This window comes from Onthophagus taurus, chromosome 3 (assembly GCF_036711975.1).
Source record: "Onthophagus taurus isolate NC chromosome 3, IU_Otau_3.0, whole genome shotgun sequence".
Taxonomy (NCBI): domain Eukaryota; kingdom Metazoa; phylum Arthropoda; class Insecta; order Coleoptera; family Scarabaeidae; genus Onthophagus; species Onthophagus taurus.
The window spans coordinates 26,123,303-26,141,085 of record NC_091968.1 but is presented as its reverse complement, the minus strand read 5'-3'; the positions used below and the strand labels follow the sequence as shown (position 1 = coordinate 26,141,085).

At 32.5% G+C, this 17,783-nt stretch overlaps 1 protein-coding gene across 3 annotated transcripts in view; it reads right to left on the bottom strand.

Annotated features, from left to right (window-relative positions):
- LOC111414456 (lachesin-like) overlaps positions 1-17,783 on the bottom strand; it is a 108,500-nt gene that overhangs the window by 13,109 nt on the left and 77,608 nt on the right. For all 3 annotated transcript variants that reach the window (XM_071195537.1, XM_071195539.1, XM_071195538.1), the window contains 2 exons: positions 11,802-12,009; positions 7,304-7,462 (listed from right to left, as the gene is read on the bottom strand). In XM_071195537.1, the coding sequence (XP_071051638.1) occupies positions 7,304-7,462; positions 11,802-12,009 (367 nt within the window). The remainder of the gene's footprint in view (positions 1-7,303; positions 7,463-11,801; positions 12,010-17,783) is intronic.

Here is a 17,783-nt window from a genome sequence, read left to right as displayed (position 1 = left end):
TTGATGTGAGCCAAATGGTTTTAATCGACTAAAAACATCTCTACAATACTTAACGAGGATGACAGAATCAAAAAAATTGATTTTGATGTTTTTTGATAGTATTTCAAAGATATCAGAAAATGAAAAAGGCTTATTGGTTAGTGTCAAAATAGTTCTAATCGATTGAAAAACATTTTAAAGTCGCTTAACAAATACAAAATCGCTTAATAACATTAAAAGGGATGCTTTATGGAAATTACAGAGACCTTCAAATACATAATTAGCTGATTGGTGTGAATCAAAATGGTTTTAATCGACTAAAAACATCTCTAGAATACTAAACGAGGATGATAGAGTTGAAAAAATTGATTTTGACGGTTTTTGACAGTGTTTCAAAGATACCAAAAACTCTAAAAAGCTTATTAGTTAGTGTCAAAATGTTTCTAATCGACTAAAAACATCTCTAGAATACTTAACGAATATGACAGAATTAAAAAATTTGATTTTGTTACTACTTCAAAGATACTAGAAAATGTGAAAAAGCTTATTGGTTAGTGTCAAAATGGTTCCAATCGAGTTAAAAACATCTTAAAGTCGCTTAACAAGGATAAAATGAATTAATAACATTAAAAGGGATGTTTTGTTTAAATTTCAAAGACTTTCAAACACCAAATTAGCTGATTGGTGTCAATCAAAATGGTTCCAATCGACTAAAAACATCTCTAGAATACTTAACGAGGATGACAGAATTAAAAAAATTGTTTTTGATGCTTTTTGACAGTATTTCAAAGATACCAGAAAATGGAAAAAAGTTATTGGTTAGTGTCAAAATGGTTCTAATCGAGTTGAAAACATCTTAAAGTCGCTTAACAAGAACAAAATAAATTAACAACATTAAAAGGGATTGAATTAAATGGATCCATGTTGCAAGTTCGGAAAGTATATAAAAAAGAAAATAAAAACTTCTTACATGCTAACATTTTTTAATTTATACGGGACTAGTATCAAAATCGAATTGAGCTCTTTCAACTTCTCACTTTATATAAATTTTATGTCTTGTTGTTTGTGCGTTTGATGTGTCGTTTAATTTTAATTATAAATAGTAAACATTTTATTCATATAGTGTAAGGATTTTGCAAATGTTTCAAATATTGATTTTCCTGTTTTAATAGTGATTTTGACAATTCGGCTGAAGATGAGGTTAATGGCTCGAAACAAGTCCCGTATAAATTAAAAAATTTTAGCAAGTAAGAAGTATTTATTTTCTTTTTTGCATTAAAAAGGATGTTTTGTTTAAATTTCAAAGACTTTTAACACCAAATTAGCTGATTGGTGTGAATCAAAATGGTTCTAATCGACTAAAAACATCTCTAGAATACTTAACGAGGATGACAGAATTAAAAAAATTGTTTTTGATGCTTTTTGACAGTATTCCAAAGATACCAGAAAATGGAAAAAGGTTATTGGTTAGTGTCAAAATGGTTCTAATCGAGTGGAAAACATCTTAAAGCCGCTTAACATAGACAAAATAAATTAATAAAAAATGAGAGTTCAAAATCAAGATTATGGATTACATGACGTCCCGCTCCTATGTTATAAGATAGAGAAAGTGACCAACCTAAATCTGAGGGGGGCCGAAAAAAGTAACTAAATTTAGGTTGGTATTGGAAAAGTTACTAGATCTGGTAACTTTTAGTGACCAACATAAAAAATTGATTCAAATTAGCTGATTGATGTGAGCCAAATGGTTTTAATCAACTAAAAACATCTCTACAATACTTAACGAGGATGACAGAATTAAAAAAATTGATTTTGATGTTTTTTGATAGTATTTCAAAGATATCAGAAAATGAAAAAGGCTTATTGGTTAGTGTCAAAATAGTTCTAATCGATTGAAAAACATTTTAAAGTCGCTTAACAAATACAAAATCGCTTAATAACATTAAAAGAGACGTTTTATGGAAAGTACAGAGACTTTCAAATATATAATTAGCTGATTGGTGTGAATCAAAATGGTTCTCATCGACTAAAGACATCTCTACAATACTTAACGAAGATGACAGAATTGAAAAAATTGACTTTGATGCTTTTTGGCAGTATTTCAAAGATACCAGAAAACGGAGAAAGCTTATTGGTTAGTGTCAGAATCGTTTTAATCGAGTGGAAAACATCTTGTCTTCAATGTCTCTTAAAAAAAGACAAAATAGAAAAGTCTAAAGACGGCTAAACCCTAATGTTTCTAGATTTGCTAGACCTAAATCTATGATCAGGTTAATGTGACCTATAACCCATATATTTTTGAAGACCTTAAATTGAATTTACAACGAGAATTACAACATATTAGATTTTTACGAACGTGCTTGGAAGGAAATTTAGAAACCTACATTTACAAAACACAAATACCCAAAACATCTAACGAGAAATCAACTTAAAAAGCTGACAAAGGGAACCATAAGAAGGGAGATTATACAAAGATAGACAGAATTAATTTGGAGACCTATAATAACTACCAAACTATAACAAAAATTTACCATGACATCGAGATGAACGAAATAATTAATAATCAGTTAAAAAATTAAATAACCTAAGAAGAGAAAAAGCAGAAAGGGAAAAAACTAATAAAAGTCAAACAGATAATGACAACACACACAAAAACGAATTTCATAAAAGAATTACAAATATCTGAGTAAATAAATAATTTTTAGCAAGTAAAAGAAGTTTTTTTAAATCTATTTAATTAAATATGAATTTAATTGCAAATATGACAAACATAAAATGATAGAATTTTTGAAGTAAAACTGGAAGAAAACGAAATAAGAAAAGAGACTACTAGATTTACTAAATAATAAAGACAAAATTAGCAAGCTTGATAATAATGGAAAGGAAGAAAGCAAAGATGACACGTAATAACTTAACGACACTAAACATACAACAAGATAACAAGGAAAAAGCATACAGAACAAAACACTAAATTTGACGTAATTTGTTAAATGTATGTGGCAAGCTCCTGATGATTGCAATTCGCAATTGAAACCGGTTGAGCCTAAAATAAAATATATCCACCTTCTAAAAACACATAGTTTTATTACTTTGTAATTAAAAGACTAGAGTCTGAAGACGCACGCCTAAACCCGAAACTTTCTACTTTTAGGTCTAGTATTAGTTCTAGTTTTAGTTCAATAATAATATACAGGTGTCCGGAAATGACATGTACAACGGAAGACCATAAGTATGTACCTTGACTAAAAGTATGACGACTTAACTCAACTTATCTATACAGGGTGATTTATAACATACGGAGCAGACTAAAAGAGTAGGTACTGGAGGTAAAACTGAAGAGATTTTCTTAATAATGTTTTGTTAAAAACTTAATAGTTACATAGATATCGCATGTTAATTTTTTAAATAATTTAACGTCCATTTTTGAGAACTGCTGATATTCAGTAAAGAATAATTAAAATACTTGTCCGTTGCTAAGTAACCAAATCAACTGGATTGGCAGCAATAAAAACATGGTATAGTAGACGCCACGAGAGCTGGCAGTAAATCATCGTTTTCCGCTCTTACAAATGCCATACGTAGTTCACAAACCGCTAGAGAGTAATGTGTGTTGGAAAGAGATAGCATTAGTTTAATATGTCTGCTGTACAATTCTAATGGCCACGTCGAAAAAGTACGTCTGTTCTTCTAAGGCATGTCACTTTATAATTATAACCTCAAATCGAAACGTCTTGTGAGCGTTGTCATGAATCTGTTAATGTTTTCACAAGCCGAAAATGTTTTCTTTGAAAGGAAAATCATTAAATAATATCTTTGACATATAACCTCCATTACTAACATAACCTACATTTAAATGTATGTGGTGAAATAATCTAAGTCGTACGTCCATATCTTGATTCATACCATTTTTAAGCGATCTGTCACTGCCAGCTCTCGTGGTTTCTACTATATCAGCGGTTCTCAATAAACAAACACCACCGTTTGAGCGTTTTAACAAATTTTTAAATAGCCGTAACTGCTATGTTATAAAGATTTTATTATTTTTATTAATTATGCATTGTTTAAGTAACTCCGAAATATTCGCAGTTTGAATTTAAGCGTAGTGTAATACCGTATATGGTAAGAAATGCTCGACCATTACTTCAACTTTAACGTTCTATATCTTTTTGATTATTAAGTTGTGGTCAAAATTTTATTAGAAAAATATCTTCAATTTGGCTCCTAGTACCTACCCTTTTAGTCTGCTCCGTATGTTATAAATCACCCTGTATATAAAATTGCTTAGTTTAGTCGCTAGAGGGCTTTAAAAATTCACGATGAATCAAAGATAAAGCGAAAATTACGAATACCGCTGTCAAGTTTAAGTAACAAACTGTTTTTGTTTTTAAAATTAATTATACCTAGCCAACTATTAAAAAAAAAGTTATTAGCTACCTTACATCACTCATTCGCGCTTGTGGGGATTTAGAAAATACTTTTTTGTGGCTAAACCGTTTACCCAACTAAAATTTTGTAAGAGAGAAAATAGTTTCTAAATTAAAGTAGCTATTCAGAAAAGAAAAATGGTAGTGTTTGTACAGGGGGTTGAAAGTTGGATGGACTAATCCGCCCAACTATCCAAGGTGAAGAAATTCCTTTCTCAAAGGAAGTCAAATATCTAGGTTTAATCCTAGACAAAACCCTGTCATGGAATGGACATTTGCAGGGAGTTTTGCACAAAGCTAGACTATCCTTGTGGACTTGTCGCAGTCTTTGTAGAAAAAATTGGGGTCTTACCCCTGAAAGACTGTACTGGCTCTATGTGACTGTGGTTAGACCTATGATCACATACGGAGCAGCAGCCTGGTATAGGAAAGTCCGACAGACTTCAGTTATCAGTAAACTTTCACGAATTCAACGAGTAGCTGGATTGGCAATCTCTGGTGCGATAGGCACAACGCCAACTCTAGCAATGGAAGTTCTGCTTGGCCTATCTCCTCTGCATTTGCATATAGAGAAAGTGGCTAGAACAACCATTTACAGATTTAAGCAATACGCTCAAAACTGTTCCGACATGTCCTACCAATGGGCTGCGGAAGACATTTTAAGCACTGATACTGTGCTATCAATGTCGTCAGATTTGGCGGTATCACTATCAGTGATTAATGCTCGATACCAGATTGTACTGCCTGAGCAGCAGTCCTGGATCGAAAATGAAAATTCTCTGGTTCGGGCAGACATTTGCTTGTACACATATGGATCAAAAACGCCTGAAGGGGTAGGAGCAGGAGTATACTGCCAGACACCTCGAATTAAGCAAGCCTACAGCCTGGGTACGTACTGTACTGTATTCCAGGCGGAAGTATTTGCTATTGACATGGGTGCTAAAATCCTTCTTGAAAGAGGGGTGAAGAACATGACAGTACGAATTTTCTCAGACAGTCAAGCCGCTCTCCAGGCGCTGCAAGCCGTGAAAACGGTGTCGGCTCTGGTTAATGATTGTAAGAGAACATTAAACACACTGAGTTGTGATAACAGAGTCTCTCTGATCTGGGTCACTCTGGGGTTGCTGGCAATGAAGCGGCAGATAAGCTAGCACGAGATGGCAGCGCTGAAGCGTTTGTGGGGCCTGAACCAGCAGTTGGTGTATCATTTGCGATGGCCAAATATAGGATTGGACTGTGGGCTGAAGAGAGACTTCGCCTAATGTGGACCAGTTCTCCTGGAATGAGACATGCTAAGGTGTTTATTAACATCGTCACTGTCAAACCCGGGAATATTTTAGGACTTGCCCGTAGTAGCATAAAAGTTCTAATGGGTGTTTTTACTGGGCACTGCCGATTAAAAGCACACCTCAACTTGTTGGGTTTAGCCGACGATGTTGAATGCCGACTATGTGCGGAGGAAGCAGAGGCGGTTGAGCATGTTTTATGCCACTGCCCTGCCGTTAACCGTATCAGATTCTCGATTTTTGGGTCGCAGCTTATCTCCTCAAAAGATCTGAATGACCTTTCGCGGAGCAAGGTATTAATGTTCGTTAAGAGCATTGGACTGCACGGTGAAATTTGATAACGATATCTATCGGGGTACAATAGATCCTTAGGGTCGCGGTGCAAGGTTGGTTGGTCCGCCTACCCGATATATATTCTATGTAATGTAATGCAATGTAACAGGGGGTTAAAAAGATGCATAAATTATTGTAACAAAGTTTTTAAACACCCTATAATTTTTGAAATTAGAGTTTATTCCACAAACCATAAAATGAGTAAAATCTATCGAGGATTATTCGACTTATTTAAAAAAATATATTATTTTTAAAGCCATCTAGAGGCTAAACTAAGCAATTTTGTATATAGATAAGTTGAATTAAATCATCATATTTTTTGTTAAGGTACTTGTGGTCTTGCGTTGTACACGTCATTTCCGGACACCTGTATAACCTAGCGCTATCTAGTGCTAACTAGCGTTATAACGAAGTTTTACTGTATTATAAAAAAAATTGATTTAAATAACATGAAGTAAAAAAAAAATAACTAGAGTGATTACGGTGTATCAAAAATGATGAGAACACCAAAGGTTTTAACTAAATAAAACAGTTTTAGACGCGAAGTCAGCAGTCGACAGTCTTTTCATTAAGACCCCATTTGCATTTATTAAATCCGTCGGATTTCTCGGCTGTCGGTTTTCAGTCTCGCTTTGCGTTTTGTGAAGTGAGGGAAAACGGGGGGAATTATTTCGTGCCAAAAGCAAGCCTGTAAATCCCCCCATCCAAATCCCGCCGCCCGATTCTCTAACAAATATTATACACGACGAAAAAATTGTAATCATTTAAAAATTTTTTTTTACCTCCCGATAAAGTGTCGCCCAAAACAAACGGTTGGCTATTAAAATTTCTTACGGTCCCGGAATCGAGGTGAATTTGCTCAACACCGGAAACAGACATTAACCAACCCTTATCTTTGTGTCGGTGCAATTCCGGTGCGAAGCGACGAGCTTTTTACCACCAAGTTCAACCTCAGATTAAGGGAAGAGAGAGACACTTCGTTAGCGTGGCCCCCCTTTTAACAAAACCGTCGAGATTCTTATCGTTATATAAAAAAAAAATCGCGACCTGTAAATTTGGCACCTATTGTTTACCCCTAATACTAAAGCGACGGGACAAAGCGTCCATTAATCACCTTGCATAATTAATTCGCTAGGGCAATAATGTAGCAGGAGTAATACTCTCTGTTCGGCAAAATCCATGCTACGCGTCCGTCACGGTTCTACGAATTTCCAACCCTGATTTTGGATGCCTTTGCAAAACGGAATTAGCTTACAAGGGAATGAAATTTAATATAATCACCTTCTAACCCATTCCCAATAGGAATCGGTTCACCACCTTCTCTTCTCCAAGCAATCATAGGCTCTGGGGAGCCGGTTGCAGCACATCGAAGACTTACGTTAGATCCTTCACGAACGACCATATCCGTAGACGTCGGATAATCCAAAATATCGGGAGGAACTGAAACAAAAACATTACTTGAATTAACTTTTACGACTTAAACACTTTGAAATGAGCTTTCTAGGTATCTTAAGGTTGTCGTTTCTGGTAGAAGAAAATCTGTCGCTAGAAAATTACGAAACGACTCGGATTGTAAGGGGGTTAAGAGGGGTAAGGGTGCGCTTGAGGGTGTTGGATTGCAACGAGAAGGTGCACTTCGAGCAAGCGGCTGTTAATTCGACCAGAAAACTGCACAATTAAGCTGAACGACTGCATTTGTCTCCGGAGCAGAGTCGGAGAGCTGCAACTCTTTGGTTATTTCGAGAACGGAACAGGATTTTGCATCTACACCAGTTATTTTTTTTTTATATTAAAAAAGTGAATATTATTTTTTAACGAATAACAATCTTTATTTTTATTCTTTTTTTAAATTGACGATTTTTTTAATCAATGTGAAATAACCCAAAAAATACGTTAAAAATAAAAGCTGAAAAGTGACTAACACTATTAACTTCAGTTATAAAACTTCTATTATATGATAACTAACTTGAGGTTTAAAATGTTAACCTCAATTTTGACATATTTGTAATCTTCATTAAAAATCCTTTAAAATGAGTACAAACACGACATATTTATCTTCAATATTAATGAAGTTATGGTCAACTTCCGGTTAAGAATGTCAACGTCAATTTTGACATATTTGTAATCGTCGTGAAAAATCCTTTAAAATGAGTCCAAACATGATACGTTTAGTTCCAATATTACTCGAGATATACGCAATTTCCGGTTTGAAATGTCAATGTCATTTTGACATAACCTTAATTTTTATAAAATGTCTTAATATTTGTCACAAAAACAAAAATATAATAAAAAAAAATCAAAAATTAAGGTTGGTATTAATATTTAAAAATTAAATTGCTAACTTCATTGTTGCTAACTTCGGGTTTAAAGTTTTTTATTCTAACTTTTTTGTTTTTTGAGATAAATGCATCATATTTGGACTCATTTTAAAGGTTTTTTGATGAAGATGACAAATATGTCGAAATTGACGTTGACGTTTCAAACCGGAAGTGATTGTATTTCCATTAATATTAAAGATGAATATGTCGAGTTTGGACTCATTTTAAAGGATTTTTTATGAAGTTGATAAATATGTCAAAATTAAAAGTTGAAACTTCGAACTTTTTGGTTTTTTGAGATAAAGGCGTCAAGTTTGAACTCACTTTAAAGGTTATTTTATGAAAATTACGAATATAATAACAAAATTAAAGTTGACATTGACAACTGAAAGTACAATAATTAAGCTGAACTCTTCTCTCTGTCTATTTTCTCTATTTTTATCACAGAACACTGATGACAGCCATCACAAGCACAGAATCCGCTTGGTGAGTCGTTTTACGATTATACAGGATGTTTCTGTAAATCAAAATAAGTCAATAAATGATGTTTCGTATAAAAATTTTTGAAGAAAATTATCTAGAGTTTGGTTTTCTACTTTTCAACTGGTTTATATTTTATACAGAATTTAAGTCTAACTAGTTTCGGCCCTTGGCCACCTTCAGAGATTCTACAAATAGATTAACATCCCTCATCCTATCCATTTTACAAACAAGTTTCTTAATATTTCTTTTTGTTTTGTTAAAAAAGATTAAGGACGAAGTGTTACAAGTTTACAGGTTAAAATTTAAAAACGCTCTTTTTTAACAAAATAAATATTAAGAAACTTGGGAAAAATTCAAGAATCATCATGTGGCTTACAAATAGACGATTCTTTTTTAATCAATGTGAAATGATCCAAAAAACACGTTAAGAATCAAAAGAAAATGACTAACACTAGATTAACTTCAGTTATAAAACTTCTATTATATGATAACTAACTTCAGGTTTGAAATGTCAACCTCAATTTTGACATATTTGTAATCTCCATTAAAAATCCTTTAAAATGAGTACAAACATGACATACTTATCTTCAATATTAATGAAGTTATGGCCAACTTCCGGTTAAGAATGTCAACGTCAATTTTGACATATTTGTAATCTTCATGAAAAATCCTTTAAAATGAGCACAAACATGACATATTTATCTTCAATATTAATGAAGTTATGGTCAATTTCCGGTTAAGAATGTCAACCTCAATTTTGACATATTTGTAATCTCCATTAAAAATCCTTTAAAATGAGTACAAACATGACATACTTATCTTCAATATTAATGAAGTTATGGCCAACTTCCGGTTAAGAATGTCAACGTCAATTTTGACATATTTGTAATCGTCGTAAAAAATCCTTTAAAATGAGTCCACACATGATACGTTTAATTCCAATATTACTCGAGATATAAGCAACTTCCGGTTTGAAATGTCAATGTCATTCTGACATATTCTTAATTTTTATAAAATGTCTTAATATTTGTCACAAAAACAAAAATATAATTAAAAAAAATCAAAAATTAAGGTTGGTATTAATATTTAAAAATTAAATTGCTATCTTCATTGTTGCTAACTTCGGGTTTAATGTTTTTTATTCTAACTTTTTTGTTTTTTGAGATAAGTAGGTCATCTTTGGACTCATTTTAAAGGTTTTTTAATGAAGATGACAAATATGTCAAAATTGACGTTGACGTTTCAAACCGGAAGTGATTGTATTTCCATTAATATTAAAGTTAAATATGTCGAGTTTGGACTCATTTTAAAGGATTTTTTATGAAGTTGACAAATATGTCAAAATTAAAAGTTGAAAGTTCGAACTTTTTGGTTTTTGAGATAAATTCATCATGTTTTGACTCATTTTAAAGGTTTTTTAATAAAGAATACATCATGAAAGAACACCATGAAGTTGTCCATTTGTCTATTATACGATAACTAACTTAAGGTTTAAAATGTCAACCTCAATTTTGACATATTTGTAATCTTCATGAAAAATCCTTTAAAATGAGCACAAACATGACATATTTATCTTCAATATTAATGAAGTTATGGTCAATTTCCGGTTAAGAATGTCAACGTCAATTTTGACATATTTGTAATCGTCGTAAAAAATCCTTTAAAATGAGTTCAAACATGATACCTTTAATTCCAATATTACTCGAGATATAAGCAACTTCCGGTTTGAAATGTCAATGTCATTTTGACATAACCTTAATTTTTATAAAATATCTTAATATTTGTCACAAAAATAAAAATATAATAAAAAAAAATCAAAAATTAAGGTTGGTATTAATATTTAAAAATTAAATAGCTAACTTCATTGTTGCTACCTTCGGGTTTAATGTTTTTTATTCTAATTTTTTTGTTTTTTGAGATCAGTTCGTCTTATTTGGACTCATTTTAAAGGTTTTTTTTAATAAAGAATACACCATGAAGTTGTCCATTTGTCTATTATATGATAACTAACTTCAGGTTTAAAATGTCAACCTCAATTTTGACATATTTGTAATCTTCATTAAAAATCCTTTAAAATGAGTACAAACACGACATATTTATCTTCAATATTAATGAAGTTATGGTCAACTTCCGGTTAAGAATGTCAACGTCAATTTTGACATATTTATAATCGTCGTGAAAAATTCTTTAAAATGAGTCCACACATGATACGTTTAATTCCAATATTACTCGAGATATAAGCAACTTCCGGTTTGAAATGTCAATGTCATTCTGACATATTCTTAATTTTTATAAAATGTCTTAATATTTGTCACAAAAACAGAAATATAATAACAAAAATCAAAAATTAAGGTTGGTATTAATATTTAAAAATTAAATTGCTATCTTCATTGCTGCTAACTTCGGGTTTAAAGTTTTTTATTCTAACTTTTTTGTTTTTTGAGATAAATGCATCATCTTTGGACTCATTTTAAAGGTTTTTTGATGAAGATGACAAATATGTCAAAATTGACGTTGACGTTTCAAACCGGAAGTGATTGTATTTCCATTAATATTAAAGTTAAATATGTCGAGTTTGGACTCATTTTAAAGGGTTTTTTATGTAGATTACGAATATAATAACAAAATTAAAGTTGACATTGACTCTTTGGTTATCTCGAGAACGGAACAAAATTTTGCATCTACACCAGTTATTTTTTTTATTCATTTTTATATTAAAAAAGTGAACATTATTTTTTAACGAATAAAAATAAAGATTCTTTTTGAGGATAAATGTATAAATCAAAGATATGTGAACAATCATAGGAGGACGCTGTAAATCAAGCACGCTTCAATTGTCGGATCAACGCTATTCTTCGGGACTATTTTCTGCTATACAAATGAATTACCGTCAGCTGCAGCGGAGACTCCCTTTTCTCGATAAGTTTTAAAATTTCTTTTTTGATTTATCTCACCCGAACGAAAGAAAATAGACTCACCAACAACATCCAAGTATCCAATTTGACTTTTCATCGGATCAGTGTTAATCTGACACATATACCAGCCCCTATCGGATTCTCGAACATCCCTTATATGGAGATACCAAGTTTTGTGCTCGCTATGGCTCACGTTGATGCGATGATTCTTCGTAATAACGTGTATGTAAATAGTTAAGATGGTTTGGGTATCAACTCTTAACCAAGCAATCTGAAATGAAAAATAAAATTAGTTAATATTGTTCTGTGAGAAGAAATTGTAAATTTCGTAGAGAAGAAAATTAAAAGTCGTAAGGACACGTAGTGAGCTTTAAAAGTGTCGCAAATTTCGTTTTGTCCTACCTCTTGGACTTTTCGTTCCTTTTAGAGTTCTAATTACATTCCACTTTTCTTTTCCCCGGTAATTAAATAACTTAACGCGTAGGTACTGCTCGAAATCGCAGTGCTCGAGTAAAACTAAGAAAAAAGGGATCTCCTCCTACTAAAAACAATGGTGAAAAGAAGCGACGGGTGGCGTGTTAAGTGAGATTAATTCTCGTAAAATTTCAGTGAGACTCAAACCCCGAGAGTCCGGGTCCGGACGGTGACTTTTATTATTAAAAGTAAGCGGACGACATGACTAGGCGTTTCCGTTTTTATTAAAAAGTCGGAATTTCCGACAAAATTTTTATTTTTTTTTTTTGTCAAAGCTTTTCGCGGTTTTATTTCGGGCCCCAGATTATCTCGCCAGGTGCATTGGCATGCGCGACATGAAAAACGCCTTCCTCAAAATACGATCGAATGAACGTTTTCAATTAAACCAACAGTTTATTGAATAAACACATTATCGACGAGCGAAAACGTTTTTGCTGTACCCACTCTTCAAATTTTGTAAATTTAATTATGTAAATGTTAAATTGAAAATACGGTAAATTTAAAATAAGCTCAAAAAAATTTTTTTTTGGCAGCGTTGTAATTAAAAAATTCATAAGAATATACGACGTCGCATCAATTTAAACTAGTATTAACGAGGCCGGATTAAGCGGCCGCGCCGCCGTAAATTACGACGTAACGAAGGAAACGTCTCTCTGGAAAATTCGAGCTGATGTTCGGCTTTTCACAAGTTTTATTTATGACCGGACCCGAGTCCTCATCGACTTCCCGGTCGACTTAATTTAATACCCGCGGCTCGGGACCTGATTACGCTTGAAAATAATGCTCCCCGTTCCATTTTAATTGCTTTTTTTAAAGACCACCCTTTAAATGATTCATAAAAAAAATTTCTATCGAAAGATACAACAACAAATTTTGAAATAAACTCCTGTATTGATTGATTTTATTATTGGAAATATTATGAGTTGTGGCGAACGTTGTTTGTGGCCTATTTTATTGTTTAGTTTCCATTATTTAACAACTTAATCCTCAACCACCAAATATAAAATTTATTTCAATGATATTAATTTATACGGTTTTTATAATGATTTAAATAACGGATGTAGTGATATCTCTTGAGTTGTTGGAGAAGAAATTTAGATCTAGTAGATTCTTTAGAAACATTCTGTGCTTTATAAGTACGAAGGCTTTTACAGCCTGTGTTAATTAATAATAATAATAATAATGCCTTTTATTGAATTAAATAAAGTTAATTATAATGTATAAATAAAATATGTAAGGCGAGGTGGGGCCAGATGGCACATCAAAAATGTGCTCACACCCAACCATTGAGGTCTTATATACAGTGTGTCCCCGGATAGGTGAAACGACTCTTATAAAAGGTAAATTTTTTTCGATATTAATTGTAATTTTTTGGGGTTTAGCTCTGCTTGATGAAAGACTAATTTTGAACATATTTTCAATTTTAAAAAAACGAGTGTGTCTTGACAGTGAAAGAAAAACTTTTTTTGTGGCAGGTAAAGTACCTTTTCTGTTTACTGTACGTCAAAGTGTTACTAAGAAGTTTTGTTCAGAATGAAAAACTATGGCCATGTGCAAATTTTCAGAATGTTCGGCCTACTTTGATAAAAATCCATTTCAAACAATTTTATTTCTAACAAAGACTGCCATGGAAAAACAAAATTGCTTTCCTGTCAATGTTAATCTGCCAAACTGTAAATTAGTAAACTTAAAGTGTTTTTTAAATACAATGTTAACATTAGAGGAAAAAGTTTACGTGATTCAATGTTATGAAAATGGGGAAAACTGATAAATATGGCTATTGCTTTATTTAGTGGAAAATTTTCAAATACTGGAATTAAAAGAAGTACTTGTTGGCGTTTAATCAAAAGATTTCTTACCGCAGGAAGTATTCACTCTAAAGAAAAATTATGATGAAACTGATTAACTGTTAATTATGTTTAATTGTTTTCTTTTGTGAGCGAACACACAATTAATTTTTTGTAAACATTTTAAGAACGGTTTGTTTATTTCTCCCAAACAATCTGATTCTCAAAACAAAAAATCTTAATAAAGCATCTAATCTTATAAAGTAGGCCGATGATTCCGAAAATTTGCATATGGCCATAACATTTTATTCTGAATAAAATTTCTTAGTAACATTTTACCATACTGTACACAGAAAAGGTACTTTACCTGACACACAAGAAGTATTCGCTTCAGTGTCAACATTCACTTAAACTTTTAAAACTTGAAAATATGTTTAAAATTAGTCTTTAACTAAGCAGGGCGGAACCCCAAAAGATGACAATTAATATCGAAAAAAATTTGCATTTTATAAGAGTCGTTTCACCTATCCGGGGACACACTGTATAATCTAGAGTGCATATGTGGTGGTGGTGGGGGTAATCAGAAAGTCAGACATGTTGGATGTACCGACCTGAACTTAGCTATAGTTTCAAAGCTCTATTGTATGTACCTACAATTCATCATAATCTTAATTATCACAAACATATTGTTATTTTTATTAGAATTTTATTTTTGTTGATGGTTTTCGAAATCTTTTTGATTATTTACAACAGTCCATAAAATGTTTCTAGTTACTTGACTTGAAATTAACAATGAAGTTCAAGTAAAGTTTATTATTAAGGATGTTCAGTACTTTTAAAATAAACTAACAATTGTTTATAAGCAAGTTTATCTTCTTAGTTTATGTTAATTATTAGGGTTATTGTTAAAAATTATTAAGTTCTTTTAAAATATTATATAATTAATAATTATTTATCAATAAAAAATTAATGTGTTTTGTTTTGGTTATTATTTTCTGTCTTTCCAGTTTATAATAATGTAAATTCTTGCATATACAGGGTGTCTCGCAACGTTTGTACAAAACTGCATCAGCGTATTCTATGATCAAAAATAAACAAAAAAAGCCTAATAAACATAGGTCCGAAAATGGACCATTTTCGAGATATTCAAAGATTTAGTTTCATAAGTTGATATTGTTAACATCATGAATTTAAATTTGTTTTTATAATAATTAAGTCGTTACTATGATTACGATATGAGTCGATGAAAATGCCTCAACCAGCATTAGAAGAATTTCTGCACAAGAAAACATTAACAAAACAACCGTTCACCGCATTTTAAGGGAGCAGTTGCTTTATCCTTATCATTACAACACCGTTCAACCTCTAACAGAAAATGATGGCGAAAAAAGAGAGATTTATTGTAGGTGGGCCAGGCAGGAAGAGGTAGTAAACGTCGACTTTCCCATAAACATTGTATTTACGGATGAAGCAACATTTACGCAAAGCGGAATTTTTAATATTCATAATGCGCACGTTTGGAGCGATGAAAATCCCCATGCAATACTAGAAACTCATCATCAGTTAATCAGGCGATTCAGTGTTAATGTATGGGTTGGAGTTATAGGTGATCAGTTATTAGGTCCATTTTTTCTTCCAAAGAGATTGACAGCCGATGCCTACATACATTTTTACAAAATGACCTTACAGAGGCATTTGATGAATTACCTCAACAAATTCTAGAAGATTGCTACTTTATGCACGATGGAGCAGCAGCACGTTATGCACGCGCTACTCGAGCATACTTAAATAACAGATTTGGCAATAAGTGGATTGGCCGAGGATGGCCACCTCGTTCACCAGATTTAAATTCGTTAGATTTTTGGTTTTGGGGACATTTAAAACAAATTGTTTATTCTGAAGACGTTCAAAATGTGCAGGATTTGAAGAATAAAATTAGTAACGCATTTGACACAGTAAAACAAATTCCTGGTATCTTTGAACGCATTAGAAGTTCATTTAGAAAACGTATCCGTTTGTGTTTAAAAGTAAATGGTGCGCATATTGAACATTTATTATGACATGAATCTTTTCCAATTTGTTAAATATTCGTTGTTTTTATGCTGGTCGAACGATTTTCTTCGACAATCTTTGTTACTTGTTTTGTTAAATTATTAATGAACTGTATTAATTAACTTAATATTATCTTATTATTTATTAAACTTTATCTTAACCATCGTAACCATGGTAATCATATAATTACTGCATCTAAATCGTTAGAATTAATGATGTTTACAATAGGTCAGCTTATGAAACTAAAACTTTGAATATCTCGAAATTGGTCCATTTTCGGACCTATGTTTATTAGACTTTTCTTGTCTGTTTTCGATCAGAGAATACGCTGATGCAGTATTGTACAATCGTTGCGAGACAGCTGTATAAGAATTTTGAATTTCCCGCTAAGTTGGTACATCTAACATGGCGACCTTTCTGGCTTCATTTTAGGCGTGGGGGGGGGGGACAACAACATACACACTCTAGATTATATATAAGACCTCAATGCACCCAACCCACTAACGACAATTTTATTACAAAGCAAAACGCAAGATAGTGAGCAATGTCACGGCAAGCAAGAATAGTTAAGGTAGAAGGTAAAATGGGGTAAAAGATGGCACACCATATACAAATAAAAATAAATTAAATAAAAAAATCAAAATAAAAGAAAAAACTATTGATCTCTCATTAGCAAGTTGACAAGGATAGACTTCAAGGCTCTGAGAGATAACATCTTTAGGTCATCAGGCAAATCGTTGTAAAGTACACAAATCTGGTACGTGAATGATCTTCTAAACAGTGACAACTTATACTTAGGAGGAGAAATTCTACCTCTGAACCTCGCATTTAGATTGTGCACATCACAACGATATCTTATTTTGTTTGTCAGGTAGGAAGGACTCCCACTGGTCAAAATCTTATGTATATCTTATATCTTATATTGCTCTGTCTCTATTAAGCTAGGTGTCCACTTGAGAGAAACTCTCGATATCTACTCTCAACTCTGTGTCCACTTGAGACTGTTTTAGCTCTCCGAGAGCTTCTATAAAACTTCCGAGAGCTTTCTCTCAGACAGTTCTCTCAGGACCGTGTCCACTAGTGAAATGTGTCCCTGCTATGGAAAGTAAAATTTATTTTCTTTTAGTGCTTGGTGTTTGACACACTGAACAAACTGAAAAAAATAAAAAGAAGCTGTTGGGTGAAATCATGGATTTGGCGTAGATTAGAGCTGGGTGTCAACAAATATCAACATTCGTTGTCAAATTGCACTCTGAAAGCAGTACGTATTCTTATGGAAGCAGTATCTCGTCTTTCCAATCAGTTTGTAGTTGTTTGTTAGCACTATCTAGTCTTCTCCAAGCCGATTGTAACCTTTTCCACCAGTATCTAGCATTGTGGAACCAGTAGGTACCTTTTTTGGGGAGCATCTCTTCTTTCCAAGTAGTTATTAATCTTTTTCGGTAGTATTTAGCATTCTGGCAGCATTAGGTAGCTTTTTAGGAAACATATTTCTTCTTTTCAAGCAGTTATTAGTCTTTTGCAGCAGTATCTAACATTCTGGAAGCGGTAGGTAGCTTTTTGGAAAGCATATCTCTTTTCCAAACAATTATTAAAGTCTTTGAAAGCAATAAGTGATCTTGGAAGCACTATTCCGCCTGTCCAAGTAGATCCAAACCTTTAACAGCAATTTTAGATAAAATGGATTCCAAATTCATCGTGTAATTTAATAAATATAAACCAAAATGAGCGT